The following is an 18,078-nucleotide window of genomic DNA, read 5'->3' as shown; positions in this document are numbered from 1 at the left end:
GCAGAGTATGATGGTTTCACTAAGCCATCATCTATCAAACTGGACCTGCTGGAGATATGGGCACAAATACATGATTTTCCAGATGGCTATGTCTCACAGATACCTTCCTTGGCGGCGAAGTTGGGCGAGTTAGTCTATGCCGAGACAGCTTCCCATGATTTTTAAGGAAACTTCTTTAGGGTCCGTGTAAAGGTGGATGTCACCAAGCCACTGAGAAACGCCGTATCGCTTAAGATCGGTGAGAAGCGACTGATTTTTAGGGTCAAATATGAGAGGTTGCCCAACTGGTGTGCAGTTTGTGGAAGGCTAGGTCATCAGTTTAAGGAACATGGGGATGGCGTCCACCCTCCTGCAGCGCTGGTATTCAAGAACCTGAAGGCTACGTGGTTCAGAGATGCAGGACCGGGTCCGGGCGAGGCGAAGAGCAAAACCAAGCCAACTGCACGCAAGGCTCCAACAAAGACTGGGCAGTATTCTGGGGGTAGCGGTGGTCATGATGCTGACATGGAGGAGGCGGAAGGAAACAGGAAGCGAACCCAGGCGGATCCATCTACAATGACCAGTTCTCCTGTGACCAACACGGGTGGTGGAGGGAGGGGCGGAGTGCTGGCTCTGCCTCCGCCGCAGGTACCGTTGAGTCCGCCGCCAAAACAAGACCCGAAGCGGACCAAATTTGATCAAACACTAGAGAAGTTCAACCAGGGAACGGGCAACAGCTAGAGGATCGACAACACATCAAATGCATCATTGGTGGACTCCCAGGCGGAGTACCGCCGGGCACAATGAGTATCCTTAGCTGGAACTGCCACGGCGCAGGCAAAGCCACGACAGTTCGGGAAATCCGCGAGCTAGTGCTGAAATTTGCCCCCACCCTTCTTTGTATTGTTGAAACTCAAATTGATAGAGTTAGGGTGGAAAATCTAGCAAGTTTGTTTGGCTTTGATAACGCTTTTGCTGTAAGCAGTCAGGGCTGTAGTGGGGGCCTTGGAATTTTTTGGAATAATCCAATAAATCGAGATTTTGGGGTACTCTGTGTATCACGTAGATTGTAAAATTGATGAGCCGGGGACTGATTCTTGGAGAGCTACTTGTTTTTATGGAGAAGCAAAAACACACATACGCCATCAGACTTGGGACACAATGAAAGGCATTGCAAGTTTGAGTGAGCTCCCTTGGGTATGCTTCGGGGATTTCAATGAGGTGCTACGTCCGGAAGAACAAGAAGGTATTGGAGAACGTAGTAATGCCCAAATACAGGGGTTCCGCGAGGCGGTTGATGTCTGCATGTTGGAGGATTTGGGCTATCAAGGAAATTTTTGGACGTTCGAGAAAAAGGTCACGGGAGGGAGTTTCACTCGGGTTCGTCTCGACCGGGCATTGGCATCGGTTGATTGGATTTCGAGGTTTCCCGCAGCATCAGTTAAGCACCTCACAGCCGCTTCATCAGACCATGCCTCGATTCTCATCTGTATGACCGAGGAGCAGGTGCATCCGACCCCAAAACCACCATTCCGATATGAGGTGATGTGGGAGACTCATGATTCATGGAAGGAAACAATTCAACAGTGTTGGGGAGGAGCTGCACCTGCGCTGAGTCTTGTAGATTTACAGGACAAACTTAAGAAGGTTGCATCCAACCTCCGCAAATGGAATAGAGATACATTTGGCAGCGTTAGGAAGGAGATCAAGTGGTTGATGGCCGAACTTGAACGGCTCCGAAGCGAACCGGGTAGAACAGGACCGTCACACTTGGAGATCAAGCTTAATGATAAGCTGGTAGAGCTCTACCACCGAGAGGAGTTAATGTGGCTCCAAAGATCGAGGATTGAATGGCTGGCATCAGGAGACAAAAACACCAGGTTCTTCCACTTGCATGCAAGCATGAGAAGAAAAAAGAACATGATTAAAGCCTTGGCAAACTCGTTGGGAGTTCAGGTGCAGGACCCCGCGGAATTAAGGGAGATGGTCACCGCTTTTTACAGAAACTTGTAGACAACGGAGGGGGTGACAGACATGGACCGTGTGCTCCAACATGTTCCCAGGAAATTAACACCACAGATGAATGAGATGCTAACGGCTCCATATACAAAATATGAGGTGAAGAAGGCACTCTTCCAGATGGCCCCTACAGAATCACCGGGACCGGATGGTTTCCCAGCTCAGTTTTATCAGAGGCACTGGGATATATGTGGTGACGAAGTGACGGAAGCAGTCTTTCGTATAATCAGAGGGGAGGAAAGTGCGGCGTGTGTTAATGATACAGTACTTGTGCTTATTCCCAAGGTGATGAACCCCACTCTTCCTTACCCAATTCCGGCCTATCAGTTTATGCAATGTCATTTACAAAATTGCCTCTAAGGTTGTTGCAAATAGGTTGAAAATTATCTTGCCTGACATCATATCAAAGGAGCAGTCCGCTTTTGTTCCAGGCCGGCTTATAACTGACAATATTATTTGTGCTTACGAGTGCTTACATTTTATGAAGAAGAGCAGGTCTAGGTCAAATAGCCATTGTGCTCTGAAATTGGACATGATGAAAGCATATGACAGAGTGGAATGGGCGTATCTCAAAGCATTGATGATCAAGCTTGGTTTTGCTCAGCAGTGGGTGGACATTATCATGAGTATGATCAGTTCAGTCTCATTCCCAGTTTTATTTAATGGAGAGAAACTTGAGTCTTTTACACCATCACGAGGTATTCGACAGGGAGATCCGATATCCCCCTATCTCTTCTTGATAGCAATAGAGGGCCTTTCGTGCCTACTTAAAACCAGTTCTCAGTCATCTGTGTTGGGTGGGATCAAGGTGGCAACTTCAGCTCCGGCCGTAAACCACCTCCTATTCGCGGATGATAGCCTGTTGTTGTTCAAGTCGAGTAATGAAGGGGCTGTAGCGGTTTCAAACCTATTGGATGTTTATTGTAAGGCTTCAGGGCAGAAAATCAATCATGATAAATCGTCAATATTTTTTAGTAAGGGATGTCCACAACAGCTGAGAGAGAGCATTAAGTCAACTCTGAATGTTCAGAATGAGTCGCTAAATGAGCGCTACTTGGGTATGCCAACCGATGTCGGCCAGTCAAAGATGGATACTTTCAGGTACCTGAGAGACCGGGTGTGGGAGAAGGTTAAGGGATGGATGGAGAAGCTTCTGTCGGCAGGAAGAAAGGAGGTTCTAATTAAGGCAGTGGCACAAGCACTGCCAGTTTACTCTATGGCCTGTTTCAGAATTCCAAGGGGACGTGAGAACATATCCTCCATTATTCGCCAATTTTGGTGGGGGAGTAAGGCCGGAAAATGAAAACCAGCTTGGGTGGCATGGGATACTATGACACGACCGAAGCACCTCGGGGGACTTGGCTTCAGGGTTATGGAGATTTTTAACCTAGCTTTGCTCGCAAGGCAGGCATGGAGAGTATTGACAGAACCAACAACGCTGAGTGCACGAATTTTGAAGGCCTCATATTTCCCCGAGACATCCATTCTAGAGGCAGAGCTTGGAAGTCGGCCCTCGCAAATCTGGCGAGCTATCTTGGACGGGAGGGATATGCTAAATCTGGGTATAGTCCGGCGAATTAGCAATGGGCAAACTACTGAAGTCTGGACACAAAACTAGATTCCAAGATCAGGAATGATGAGACCGGTGTCGCCGTTAATACAGAATCCGCCGCGCCTAGTGGCGGATTATATCAATGCCCAGGAGGCCGCTTGGAATGAACAACTGGTTCGGACTGTCTTTTTGCCTATTTATGCAGAAGGAAAATTATCTATACCTCTATGCACACGCAACATGGAAGATTTCTGGGCATGGAGTGGTGAGAAGAAGGGTAATTTTTCTATAAAATCTGCCTATAGACTGAGTGTACAAGCAAGGCTAGAGGGAGAGCATGGAAGTGGTGATAACGCATCAGCATCGGGCAACACGGGTAGCGACTGGACTAAGTTATGGAAGACGGATGTGCCATCGAAGGTGAAGCTGTTTTTATGGCGTTTTGCACATAGCTCTATCCCAACAGCGGAACTACTCCACCATAGAAACATGTCGACTACTTCTACATGTGTGTTTTGCGGTGCCAGAGATTCATGGAGACATGCTTTGCTTGAGTGCGCGATGGCAAGCAGCGTGTGGGCACTATCTGACGATTCTCTTGTTGAACAGATGAGCCAGCATGATGGTGAGGATGCAAGGGAATGGATTTTTGCTCTGAAGAATACTCTCTCGCATGAACGTTTTGTACGTATGACGGTTACCTTGTGGGCAGTGTGGGCAGCTAGAAGGAAAGCTATATATGAGGATATATTCCAGAGTCCGCATGCAACATACACATTCATTAACTCGTTCTTGAGCGATCTTCAAGTGATCAAGAACGTGTCCAATACTGTTGTGCAGGCCAGAACGGCGCGACCAACTCATTGGTTACAGCCGTCGTTGGGCACATCTAAAATTAATGTTGATGCAGCCTGCATGGAGAGTTCAAGTGTTGGTGCGGTAGCAGCGTGTGCAGAAGCAGGGAAGGTATCTTTCTCGGTGCGTCCACTGTCGTGTTCAAGGGCATCTCTGACCCTACGACACTGGAAGCAATGGGAGTCAGGGAATCGATGGCACTAGCAGAGGATCTCCAGTTACAAGCGATTCATGTGGCGAAGGATTGCATGGAAGTGGTGAACGATGTCAAGCAAGAGTAACCCGGTCTATGGGACCATTATACATGAGATCATAGAGTACTCTAGTAGCTTTAATTCTTGCACTTTTGTTCATGAGTTTAGGAGCTCGAATGTCGAGGCTCACAATCTAGCGAAGCATGCTTTGGGACTGGGGTTTGGTCGCCATGTCTGGTTAGGCCACCCCGGTGATCTTACTTTCATCCCTGTAAACATTGTGACGGTCTAATAAAAGCTTCGCTTGATTGTCTCAAAAAAATTCCGGGTTCCAGCTGCATGTCAACAATCCTTGTTTGGGTGACAAGCTCTAAGCCTCTAACAGACATGGATGCGCACCTTTAGACTCCCGTGTCGCTCCCCGCAGCGGCCCGGGAGAACCCTATATCGCCGCTGCTGGCCACCTACCCACCCCTTCTTACCTCCCTTGCCGCCGCCGGAGTGCGTCACCGGGCAAAACCCGTGCGGCGTTGGTGGCAGCGGGGTCTTCTCCGTCTCGTGAGGTGCACGAGCTGCGCGGGGACGGCTCGGCCACGGGGATGTGGATCTCGACGAGGCGCCATCGGGTTCCTGGCTGGCGGGCGACGCAGTCGTCGGCGTGCGCGTAGGGAGGGCGCGTCCTTGCTATGCCTTGGCGCGCGCAGCGCAGATCTGGCGCGAACGCCGGCCCACGAGATGGAGGGGGAGTGCAGCGGGGTGGCGCGGATCTGGCGCGGCCGCCGGCGCGCGAGGTGGAGGGAGGACTGCAGCAGGGCGGCATGGATCTGGCGTGGCCACCGAAGCGCGAGGTGGAGAGAGGTGTGCAGCGAGTTGGCGCAAATCTAGCGCAGCCGTGTTGAGCCCGTGTGGGGAAGGCCAATGTGCTCGTTAGTTCGCCGGTCGTCCGCAACTGCTAGCTGCGTTTCGCGCCATGATGCGGTTGCGGTTCGCGCTCGGCGGCAGTTGGCGGTGTAGTTGGGTGGCCGCAGTCTGTTCCGGGGTGGCGAGTGCGCTTGTTGTTCTCTGCACGGGAGAAGTTGTGGGAGATGAATGGCATCCTTGCTCAGTGTTACATTCTATTGATGGTGGTTCGGTAAGCTTGACGCTGCTTCGGGTGGGAGGACGAGATAGTGGTGGCTGGAGGGAGAGGAATGGCCTCGCTGCGGTTGTTGCATCCTTCGTCGGGAGAGGAATGGTCGGCAGGCGTTGCATTCTCGAGGAGACGAATGGCGTCGTGTTTGGTTGCATCCTTCTGATGGGAGACGAATGGCGATGTTGGGGGTTGCATCCTCCGTCCAGTGGGGGCCGTGGATGCTAGGTTGGAAGCACGTCGAGCTTACCGGGGAGGTGCGGTTGGCCGTGGAGGCAGGTGTAGTGGTTAGTGTTGGGGAACGTAGCAGAAATTCAAAATTTTATACGCATCAACAAGATCAATCTATGGAGTAATCTAGCAACGAAGGGAAGGAGAGTGCATCTACATACCCTTGTAGATTGCTAAGCGGAAGCGTACAAGTGAACGGGGTTGATGGAGTCGTACTCGTCGTGATCCAAATCACCGATGATCCTAGTGCCGAACGGACGGCACCTCCGTGTTCAACACACGTACAACCTGGTGACGTCTCCTACGCCTTGATCCAGCAAGGGGAGAAGGAGAGGTTGGGGAAGACTCCATCCAGCAGCAGCACGACGGCGTGGTGGTGGTGGAGGAGCGTGGTACTCCAGCAGGGCTTCGCCAAGCACCGCGGGAGAGGAGTAGGGAGAGAGGCAGGGCTGCGCCATGGAGAGGTCAAAACTCCAGTGTTGGCAGCCCCAAAGTCCTCAAGTATATATAGGGGAGAGGTAGGGGGTGCGCCCCCTTTAGGGTTTCCACCCCAAGGGGTGCGGCAGCCCCAAACCCATCTAGGGTGGCGGCCAAGGGGGGGGGGAGGGGAAACTTGCCCCCCAAGCTAGGTGTCGGCGCCCCCTCCCAAACCCTAGGCGCCTTGGGCCCTTGTGGGGGGGCGCACCAGCCCACCTGGGGCTGGTCCCCTCCCACACTTGGCCCATGCAGCCCTCCAGGGCTGGTGGCCCCACTTGGTGGACCACCGGGACCTGGTGGTCCCGGTACATTACCGATAAAACCCGAAACTTTTCTGGCGACCAAAACAGGACTTCCCATATATAAATCTTTACCTCCGGACCATTCCGGAACTCCTCGTGACGTCCGGGATCTTATCCAGGACTCTGAACAACATTCGGTAACCACGTATATCTATTCCCTATAACCCTAGCGTCATCGAACCTTAAGTGTGTAGACCCTACGGGTTCGGGAACCATGCAGACATGACCGAGACAACTCTCCGGCCAATAACCAACAGCGGGATCTAGATACCCATGTTGGCTCCCACATATTCCACGATGATCTCATCGTATGAACCACGATGTCAAGGATTCAATCAATCCCGTATTCAATTCCCTTTGTCTAGCGGTACGATACTTGCCCGAGATTCGATCGTCGGTATCCCGATACCTTGTTCAATCTCGTTACCGGCAAGTCTCTTTACTCGTTCTGTAACACATCATTCCATGATCAACTCCTTGATCACATTGTGCACATTATGATGATGTCCTACCGAGTGGGCCCAGAGATACCTCTCCGTTTACACGGAGTGACAAATCCCAGTCTCGATTCGTGCCAACCCAACAGACACTTTTGGAGATACCTGTAGTGAACCTTTATAGCCACCCAGTTACGTTGTGACGTTTGGCACACCCAAAGCACTCCTATGGTATCCGGGAGTTACACAATCTCATGGTCTAAGGAAATGATACTTGACATTAGAAAAGCTTTAGCATACGAACTACACGATCTTTGTGCTAGGCTTAGGATTGGGTCTTGTCCATCACATCATTCTCCTAATGATGTGATCCCGTTATCAACGACATCCAATGTCCATGGTCAGGAAACCGTAACCATCTATTGACCAACGAGCTAGTCAACTAGAGGCTTACTAGGTACATGGTGTTGTCTATGTATCCACACATGTATCTGAGTTTCCTATCAATACAATTCTAGCATGGATAATAAACGATTATCATGAACAATGAAATATATAATAATAACCAATTTATTATTGCCTCTAGGGCATATTTCTGACAGTCTCCCACTTGCACTAGAGTCAATAATATAGTTCACATCACCATGTGATTAACACTCACAGGTCACATCGCCATGTGACCAACATCCAAGAGTCTACTAGACTCAATGATCTAGTTCACATCACTATGTGATAAACACTCAAAGAGTTCTGGGTTTGATCATGTTATGCTTGTGAGAGAGGTTGTAGTCAACGGGTCTTGCCATATTCAGATCCCTATGTATTTCGCAAAACTTTATATCGTAGATGCTGCTGCCACGTTCCACTTGGAGCTATTCCAAATTGTTGCTCCATTATACGTATCCGGTATCTCTACTCAGAGCTATCCGGATAGGTGTTAAGCTTGCATCAACGTAACTCTTTACGTCGAACTCTTTATCACCTCCATAAACGAGAAACATTTCCTTATTCCTCTAAGGATAATTTTGACCGCTATCTGGTGATCTACTCCTAGATCACCTTTGTACCCTCTTGCCAGACATGTGGCAAGGCACACATGAGGTGCAGTACTTCAGCATGGCATACCGTATAGAGCCTATGACAAAGGCATAGGGGACGACCTTCGTCCTTTCTCTTTCTTATGCCGTGGTCAAGCTTTGAGTCTTACTCAACTTCACACCTTACAACTCAGGTAAGAACCCCTTCTTTGACTGATCTATTTTGAACTCCTTCAGAAACATGTCAAGGTGTGCGTTCTTTGAAAGTATCATCAGGCATCTTGATCTATCTCTATAGATCTTGATGCCCAATATGTAAGCAGTTTTATCCAGGTCTTCCTTTGAAAATCACTCTTCAAACAACCGTTTATGCTTTCCAGAAATTCTACATTATTTTGGATCAACAATATGTCATCCACATATACTTATCAGAAATGTTGTAGTGCTCCCACTCACTTTCTTGTAAATACAAGTTTCTAGCAAATATTGTATAAACCTAAAAGCTTTGATCACTCTATCAAAGCATATATTTTGACTCCGAGATGCTTGCTCTAGTCCATAGAAGGATTGCTGGAGCCAGCATACCTTTTAGCATCCTTAGGATCGTCAAAACCTTTTATTGTATCACATACAACTTTTCTTACGAAAACTGGTAAGAAAACTTGTTTTGACATCCATCTGTAAGATTTCATAATCGAAAAATACAGCTAATGCTAACATGATTTCGACGGACTTAAGCATCGCTACGGGTGAGAAGTTCTCATCGTAGTCAACTCCTTGAACTTGTGAAAAGACTCTTTCCCACAAGTCGAGCTTCATAGATGGTAACATTACCGCCCACGTCCGTCTTCTTCTTAAAGACCCATTTTATCTCAGTGGCTTGCCGATCATCGGGCAAGTCCACCAAAGTCCATACTTTGTTTTGATATATGGATCCTATCTCGGATTTCATGGCTTCTAACCATTTGTCGGAATACGGGCCCACCATCGCTTCTCCATAGCTCGTAGGTTCATTGTTGTCTAACAACATGATATCTAAGACAGGATTACCGTACCACTTAGGAGTAGTACATATCCTTGTCGACCTATGAGGTTCGATAGCAACTTGATCCGAAGCTTCATGATCACTATCATTAACTTCCTCTTCAACAGACGTAGGCTCCACAGAAAACATCTTTCTGTGTTGCATCACTCTCTGGTTGAAGTAAAGGTTCGACAACCTCATCAAGTTCTATCTTCCTCCCACTCAATTCTTTCGAGAGAAACTCCTTCTCGAGAAAGGGCCCGTTCTTAGTGACAAACAATTTGTCCTCGGATATGAGATAGAATGTATACCCTACTGTCACCTTTGGGTATCCTATGAAGATGTGTTTGTCCGCTTTGGGTTCGAGCTTCTCCAGCTGAAGCCCTAAGCATCGCATCCCCAAACATTAAGAAACAACAACTTTGGTTTCTTGCCAAACCAATGTTCATATGACGTCGTCTCAACGGACTTTGATGGTGTCCTATCTAAACTGAATGCAGCTGTCTCTAACGCATAACCTCAAAATGAAAATGGTAGATAGGTAAGAGACATCATAGATCGCACCATATCTCATAGGGTTTGATTACGATGTCCGCACACACCATTACCTTGTGGTGTTCCAGGTGGCTTCAACTGTGAAACAATTCCACAATGTATTAAGTGATTGCCAAACTCATAACTCAGAAAATCCCCTTTTGATCAGATCGTAGGAACATGATCTTATTGTTATGATGATTCTTAACTTCACTCTAAAATCGCTTGAACTTTTCAAACGTTTCAGAATTGTGCTTCATTAAGTAAATATACCTATATCTACTCAAATCGTCAATGAAGATGAGAAAATAGCGATATCCACCGCACGCTCCAATTCTCATTGGATCACACACATCTGCATGTATGATTTTCAACAAGTCACTTGCCCGTTTCATTGTACCTGAAAACGGGGTCTTAGTCATCCTGCCCATGAGGCATGGCTCGCATGTGTCAAGCGATTCAAAATCAAGTGACTCCAAACATCCATCGATATGGAGTTTCTTCATGCATCTTACGCCAATATGACCTAAGCGGCAGTGCCACAAGAAAGTGGTACTATCATTATTAACTCTACATCTTTTGGCGTGAACATGTGTATTGTCACGACCGAGATTCAATGAACCATTCACATAGGGTGCATGACCATGAAAGGTATCATTCATGTAAACAGAATAACCATTATTCTCTAACTTAAATGAATGACCGTATTGCAATGAACATGATCTAATCATATTCATGCTCAACGTAGACACCTGATAACATTTATCTAGGTTCAATACTAATCCCGAAGGCAGATGGAGCGTGCGATGGTGATCTCATCAACTTTGGAAACACTTCCAACACACATCGTCACCTTGCCCTTAGCCAGTCTCCGTTTAGTCCGTAGCTTTTGCTTCAAGTCACCAGTAATAGCAACTGAACCGGTATCCAATACCCAGGTGCTACCAGGAGTACTAGCGAGGTACACATTAATAGCACGTATATACTTTGTTGAAGTTGCCAGCCTTCTTATCTACCATGCATTTGGGGTAATTCCACTACCAGTGACCGTTCCCCTTACAATATAAGCACTTAGTCTTGGGTTTGGGTTCAACCTTGGGTTCCTTCACTGGAGCGGCAACTGGTTTGCCATCCATGAAGTTTCCCTTCTAGCGCTTGCCCTTCTTGAAACCAGTGGTCTTGTTAAACCATCAACACTTGATGCTCCTTCTTGATTTCTACCCTTTACGGTCTTAAGCACCGCGAACAGCTCCGGGATCAACTCCATCCCTTGCATGTCATAGTTCATCACGAAGATCTAGTAGCTTAGTGATAGTGGCTAGAGAACTCTATCAATCACTATCTTATCTGGAAGTTTAACTCCCACTTGATTTAAGTGATTGTAGCACCCAGACATTCTTAGCACATGCTCACTAGCTGAGCTATTCTCCTCCATCTTGTTGGCTAAAGAACTTGTCAGAGGTCTCACACCTCTCAACACGGGCATGAGCCTGAAATCCCAATTTCAGCTCCTGGAACATGTCATATGTTCTATGGCGTTTAAAACGTCATTGGAATCCCGATTCTAAGCCGTAAAGTATGGTGCACTAAACTATCAAGTAGTCATCAGGACGTGTCTGTCAGGTGTTCACAACATGCACATACGATGTTGTAGGGATTTGCACATCGAGCAGTGCATCAAAGACGTAAGCCTTCTGTGTAGCAGTGAGGACACTCGGACTACGGACCCAGTCCGCATCATTGCTTACAATATCTTTCAACTTAATCTTTCTCTAGGAACGTATTGAAACAGGGAGCTACAACGTGAGCGATTTATCTACAACATATTTGCAAAGACAATTTAGACTATGTTCATGATAATTGAGTTCATCTAATGAACTCCTACTCAGATAGACATCCCTCTAGTCATCTAAGTGAAACATGATCCGAGTCAACTAGGTCGTGTCCGATCATCAGGTGAGACGGAGTAGTCAACATCGGTGAACATCTTCATGTTGATCGTATCTTCTATATGACTCATGCTCGACCTTTCGGTCTTCCGTGTTCCGAGGCCATGTCTGTACATGCTAGGCTCGTCAAGTCAACCTAAGTGTTTTTGCTGTTTAAATCTGGCTTACACCCATTGTATTCAAACGTTAGAATCTATCACACCCGATCATCACGTGGTGCTTCGAAACAACGAACCTTCGCAACGGTGCACAGTTAGGGGGAACACCTTTCTTGAAATTTTAGTGAGGGATCATCTTATTTAAGCTACCGTCGTTCTAAGCAAATAAGATGTAAAAAATGATAAACATCACATGCAATCAAATAGTGACATGATATGGCCAATATCATTTTGCTCCTCTCGATCTCCATCTTCGGGGCTCCATGATCATCGTTGTCACTGGCATGACACCATGATCTCCATCATCATGATCTCCATCATCGTGTCTTCTTGAAGTTGTCTCGTCATCTATTACTTCTACTACTATGGCTAACGCTTTAGCAATAAAGTAAAGTAATTACATGACGTTTATGTTAACACGCAGGTCATAAATAAATAAAGACAACTCTTATGGCTCCTGCCGGTTGTCATACTCATCGACATGCAAGTCGTGATTCCTATTTCAAGATCATGATTAATCTCATTCATCACATATATCATTCACCACATCCTTTTGGCCATATCACATCACAAGGCATATGCTGCAAAAACAAGTTAGGCGTCCTTTAATTGTAGTTGCAAGTTTTTACGTGGCTGCTATAGGTTTCTAGCAAGAACGTTTCTTACCTACGCCAAAACCACAACGTGATATGCCAATTTCTATTTACCCTTCATAAGGACCCTTTTCATCGAATCCGATCCGACTAAAGTTGGAGAGACAGACACCCGCCAGCCACCTTATGCAACTAGTGCATGTCAGTCGGTGGAACCAGTCTCACGTAAGAGTACGTGTAAGGTCGGTCCGGGATGCTTCATCCCACGATGCCGCCGAATCAAGATAAGACTAGTAACGGCAAGTAAATTGACAATATCGACGCCCACAACTGCTTTGTGTTCTACTCGTGCATAGAAACTACGCATAGACCTAGCTCATGATGCCACTGTTGGGGAACGTAGCAGAAATTCAAAATTTTCTACGCATCACCAAGATCAATCTATGGAGTAATCTAGCAACGAAGGGAAGGAGAGTGCATCTACATACCCTTGTAGATCGCTAAGCGGAAGCATTCAAGTGAACGGGGTTGATGGAGTCGTACTCGTCGTGATCCAAATCACCGATGATCCTAGTGCTGAACGGACGGCACCTCCGTGTTCAACACACGTATAGCCCGGTGACGTATCCTACGCCTTGATCCAGCAAGGGGAGAAGGAGAGGTTGGGGAAGACTCCATCCAGCAGCAGCACGACGGCGTGGTGGTGGTGGAGGAGCGTGGTACTCCAGCAGGGCTTCGCCAAGCACCGCGGGAGAGGAGTAGGGAGAGAGGCAGGGCTGCGCCATGGAGAGGTCAAAACTCCTGTGTTGGCAGCCCCAAAGTCCTCAAGTATATATAGGGGAGAGGGAGGGGGTGCGCCCCCTTTAGGGTTTCCACCCCAAGGGGTGCGGCAGCCCCAAACCCATCTAGGGTGGCGGCCAAGGGGGGGAGAGGGGAAACTTGCCCCCCAAGCTAGGTGGAGGTGCCCCCTCCCCAAACCCTAGGCGCCTTGGGCCCTTGTGGGGGGGCGCACCAGCCCACCTGGGGCTGGTCCCCTCCCACACTTGGCCCATGCAGCCCTCCAGGGCTGGTGGCCCCACTTGGTGGACCACCGGGACCCTCCCGGTGGTCCCGGTACATTACCGATAAAACCTAAAACTTTTTCGGCGACCAAAACAGGACTTCCCATATATAAATCTTTACCTCCGGACAATTCCAGAACTCCTCGTGACATCCGGGATCTTATCCGGGACTCCGAACAACATTCGGTAACCACGTATATCTATTCCCTATAACCCTAGCGTCATCGAACCTTAAGTGTGTAGACCCTACGGGTTCGGGAACCATGCAGACATGACCGAGACAACTCTCCGGCCAATAACCAACAGCGGGATCTGGATACCCATGTTGGCTCCCACATGTTCCACGATGATCTCATCGGATGAACCACGATGTCAAGGATTCAATCAATCATGTATTCAATTCCCTTTGTCTAGCGGTACGATACTTGCCCGAGATTTGATCTTCGGTATCCCGATACCTTGTTAATTCTCGTTACCGGCAAGTCTCTTTACTCGTTCCGTAACACATCATCCCGTGATCAACTCCTTGATCACATTGTGCACATTATGATGATGTCCTACCGAGTGGGCCCAGAGATACCTCTCCGTTTACACGGAGTGACAAATCCTAGTCTCGATTCGTGCCAACCCAACAGACACTTTCGGAGATACCTGTAGTGAACCTTTATAGCCATCCAGTTACGTTGTGACGTTTGGCACACCCAAAGCACTCCTACGGTATCCAGGAGTTGCACAATCTCATGGTCTAAGGAAATGATACTTGACATTAGAAAAGCTTTAGCATACGAACTACACGATCTTTGTGCTAGGCTTAGGATTGGGTCTTGTCCATCACATCATTCTCCTAATGATGTGATCCCATTATCAACGACATCCAATGTCCATGGTCAGGAAACCATAACCATCTATTGATCAATGAGCTAGTCAACTAGAGGCTTACTAGGGACATGGTGTTGTCTATGTATCCACACATGTATCTGAGTTTCCTATCAATACAATTCTAGCATGGATAATAAACGATTATCATGAACAATGAAATATATAATAATAACCAATTTATTATTGCCTCTAGGGCATATTTCCAACAGTTAGGTGTGTAGGCTGACCGGATCCTAGGCTCGGACTATGCAGGTGAGACTGCCGGCGAAAGTCGTACTCCGGTTGTGGCCAGAGTCGTCGATGGTGGCGCTTTCAGGCGTCGCTCCCTCGTTGGAGGCATCGATATAGCTGCTCTCACCTTGCCTTTCCCGACGTGCTCCGGGGGAACCCTTGATCTAGTTTAGATCGAACGATGGCGGCGCTATTTAGCGTCGCGTTCTCTCTTGGGAGCATCATTTTGGAGGTGGATCCGGGCAGAGGGACCCGTGGCTCGTGTGGATGTGTGTGTTGTTTGCCGAAAGGCCTCGGTTGTATGATTTTTGGGTCCGGTTTCCCTTATAAACTGGACCAACTCTTTTTCTCCTGGTCAATGAATTTGGTAGATCTACTACAAACATTCAAAACAATCCTTGTTTGGGAATGCACTCAAGGTATAAAATAGACCGGGATCATATAGTTTAGTGTGCTGATTTTAAGGATTCAAAATTCAGGGTTTGATTTAGCTTTTGTCTACAAGTTTAAGGTTTATTTTAGACTTTTCCCAACTTAGCAGCTGGCTGGAACCGAACGGAGCCTCGTCGTGGAGACGAGGGCCGCCGTCGGCATGCCGGTAGAGAGCCTCAAGCCGCCCCTCACCGGTCCTCCTCGCGCCACCGGCCGGCCAAGGCCCTACCGAGACGGATCTGAAAAGGACGCCAGATCCGCAGCCATCGGAGCCACTCATGCGCACGCAATCGCTACACCGCCGGTCATGAAGGCTCCCAGCGCCGCCACGCAGCAGGGGCGCCACCCTGACTGCCGCCCCCGGCCTTCCCGTATGAGACGCTGCCTCCGCATCACAGGGTCCGCTGCGGCGACCACCCGCCATGGACCTGCAGTGCAGGGCCCGCCGCCACCGCGGCCCTTGCCGGCGGCAACAGCGGCTGGCGTTGGAGCAGCAGGGAGGGACTGGCGGCTAGGGATCTGGGGCCCTTGACGCCGCCCGAGGGGAGGCGACGCGAGGGGAGGTCGCCTTGTGTACTAGATATCGATAAAACCTTCCAATCAGGTATAGTTTTCTGTTAATTTGATGTGATAGTCGGTAAAAGTAAATGGAATTATTTAGTGTCCATCCATGAACATAGCCTATTCACCATAAAGAATACAGAGCTTATTCACCAATGGGGTTTTGCAGGCCTAAACTTGTCCAACAGAAGTTTGTAGACGCGGGAACATAAATTAATCATGATGATCAGAAGAAACATAGGAGTACACAACAATGTTGACATATCACACCACATTTCACGAAAATACACACGAGCAGGGTTCACCGGAATTCTTTATACCCACTCCCAAAGTCCAAATCCCAGAGTCAATTGCTCATTCAGCGAGGGGATTGATCACATGGCCAAGGAACAGCACAGCGCTGGTTTTCTCCTCAACAATGGCGAATAGGAAGGGCCGGTTCGCCACGAAATCCACCGGAGGCCGTGGCGCCCTTGCACTCTGAAAGATGACCACGGCCGTTGCTGCGGCGGCCACGGTGCCCAGCTCGTCCACCTCGATGGTGGCCTTATGGTACACGCCGGCAATGAAGAGCCCATCCCCGCCGCTCACCATGCCCGAGAAGTCGCCGCCTTCGAAAGCCCTGGTGACACCGAGCTTCTGCATGTCCGACGACGCCTCGAACTCGAACGTGAACTTGAACTTCGGGACCATGAACCGCCCGACGGGAACCTGGACCGCCGGCGTGTGGCTCTTGAGGAACCCCGGCGTCGCGACCGCCTTGTCGTAGAGATCGGCGAGACCGAGAGCGGCGCCGCCGTCCGGGAGGAGGAGTAGCATGTAGAATGCTGCCTCGGCTCGCCGCCCCGCTTGGTCGCCGTCGTTCTTGTAGGGAAGCTTGAGGGCCCTGAAGCCCGGGTAGACGGCGACGTGCTGCTCGAACGGGAACCGGCCCGTCGTCATGAACGACGCGCGCACGATGGTGCCGTCTGGGACGTGGAACGGGGCGGTGAAGGTCGCCGACTGGTCGAACGGCTGAGACCACGTCCCGTTGAAGTAGAGCGCGTTGGCGAGGACGACCCGCGTGGACGAGCCGACCGAGCCGGGCGGGAGGACGTCGCGGATGCGCCCGTCCGTCGCGCCGGCGACGAAGGCGTTCACTCGCCGCCTCGCCTGCTCGGGGTCCGAGGAGAAATCCACGGATTCCGCGGTGGCAGCGTACCCCGACGCGGCTGTGGCCATGAACTCCGGCTCCAGCGCCTGCCCGCGGTCGACCCACACGCCGCACGCGAAGGACGTCTGGGTCAGGCCGTTGAGCCTGCCCGCCAGCTCCGTCGCCGCCGCGCCGTGCAGCTCGTCGAGCGACGCTGAGCCGAGGAAGCCCAGGAGCTCCTCGCGCGTCTCGCCCCGCGTGCCGGCGGCCACCAGCGCGAGCGCCGCGTGGATGGACAGCGGCGAGACGATGAAGTTGCCTCCCCCGCCGGCCGCCGCCCGGACGCCGGCCTCCCTGGCGAGAGGCAGGCACGACGCCTTCCCGCCCGCGTGGCCGCCTACCGCCGCAGACACAGAGTGGCCACCCGGAGGCGCCTCGGTGAGCAAGGGGGCGCGTGCTTGCGTCTCTACATGGCTGGAACTGTAAGGGCGGTGGAGGTAGCTCTGGCCGCTGCAAGGGCAACGCTGAGCGCAGTCAAGCCGCGGGCGCCGGGAAGTCATCGTCCTGAATTCCACCTGCGACCGCCATGCGGCAAACAGCGTCAGGCAGAGGACGGCCTTCCACAAGGGCGACATCCAGATCGCCGATCTGCAGGGTGCAGACTAGCCAGTAGTTGACCTTTGAGCCCAGTGTCCGTCCATCGAGGCATCGACCCAGGTAGAGGTAGAAGAAGCATCTGTTTGGTGAATGGCAGGATAGGATCTCTCATCAATTCGATCTCAACTCTCAAGTAAATCAAGTGTGTAAACCAACAAAAACCACACATCAGTAAGCTCGTTTACTTAGAACTTCGAGGTTGCTTGCTAACGTGGCTGAATGAGTTTTTTTTTATTTTGTTTTTTTAGAAAAGGAGGATGCACCCCCGACCTATGCATCTGGACGATGCATACGGTCACTTTATTAATTATTAAGCACAAAAGAACTTACAACGTAGTACATCAGTAAGCTTGAAGCCATCATCTAGGCAACATCTGTCGATACTCCTACCCCCTTGATGCAGTGGTGCCGAATGTCCGAACCTAATACCAAACAGACGTCGCACCAAATCCTAACATCTAATGCCGGATGCCCCATCCTAGCCACATACCAGGACTGGGTCACACGCCGGTCCGGTGCACTCACCGAGGCTGCCGCCGCCTTCTTCCACCGATCCATCTCCAGAGCAGGTACTGACGCACAAACCTTGCCAGGCCTGCCGTCGACGCCACCATGGCGCCAGACAGCTCGACCACCCTGCGCTCGTCCATCCAGC

At 49.8% G+C, this 18,078-nt stretch overlaps 1 protein-coding gene across 1 annotated transcript; it reads right to left on the bottom strand.

The window, feature by feature from the left end:
* Positions 1-15,858: 15,858 nt before the first annotated feature.
* Positions 15,859-17,503, bottom strand: LOC119308564 (putative serpin-Z12). Its single transcript, XM_037584722.1, has one exon. The coding sequence runs from the start codon at positions 17,399-17,401 to the stop codon at positions 15,989-15,991; it is 1,413 nt and encodes a 470-aa protein (XP_037440619.1). The 5' UTR covers positions 17,402-17,503; the 3' UTR covers positions 15,859-15,988.
* Positions 17,504-18,078: the final 575 nt, after the last annotated feature.

Source organism: Triticum dicoccoides, chromosome 1A (genome assembly GCF_002162155.2).
Source record: "Triticum dicoccoides isolate Atlit2015 ecotype Zavitan chromosome 1A, WEW_v2.0, whole genome shotgun sequence".
In the NCBI taxonomy this organism is placed as follows: domain Eukaryota; kingdom Viridiplantae; phylum Streptophyta; class Magnoliopsida; order Poales; family Poaceae; genus Triticum; species Triticum dicoccoides.
The sequence above is the reverse complement of the archived record's forward strand: the minus strand, read 5'-3'. Positions and strand labels throughout refer to the sequence as shown.

Bases quoted from the DNA above. Each gene is read 5' to 3' on its own strand.
- LOC119308564 (XM_037584722.1), bottom strand. From the start codon at position 17,401: ATGTCGCCCTTGTGGAAGGCCGTCCTCTGCCTGACGCTGTTTGCCGCA.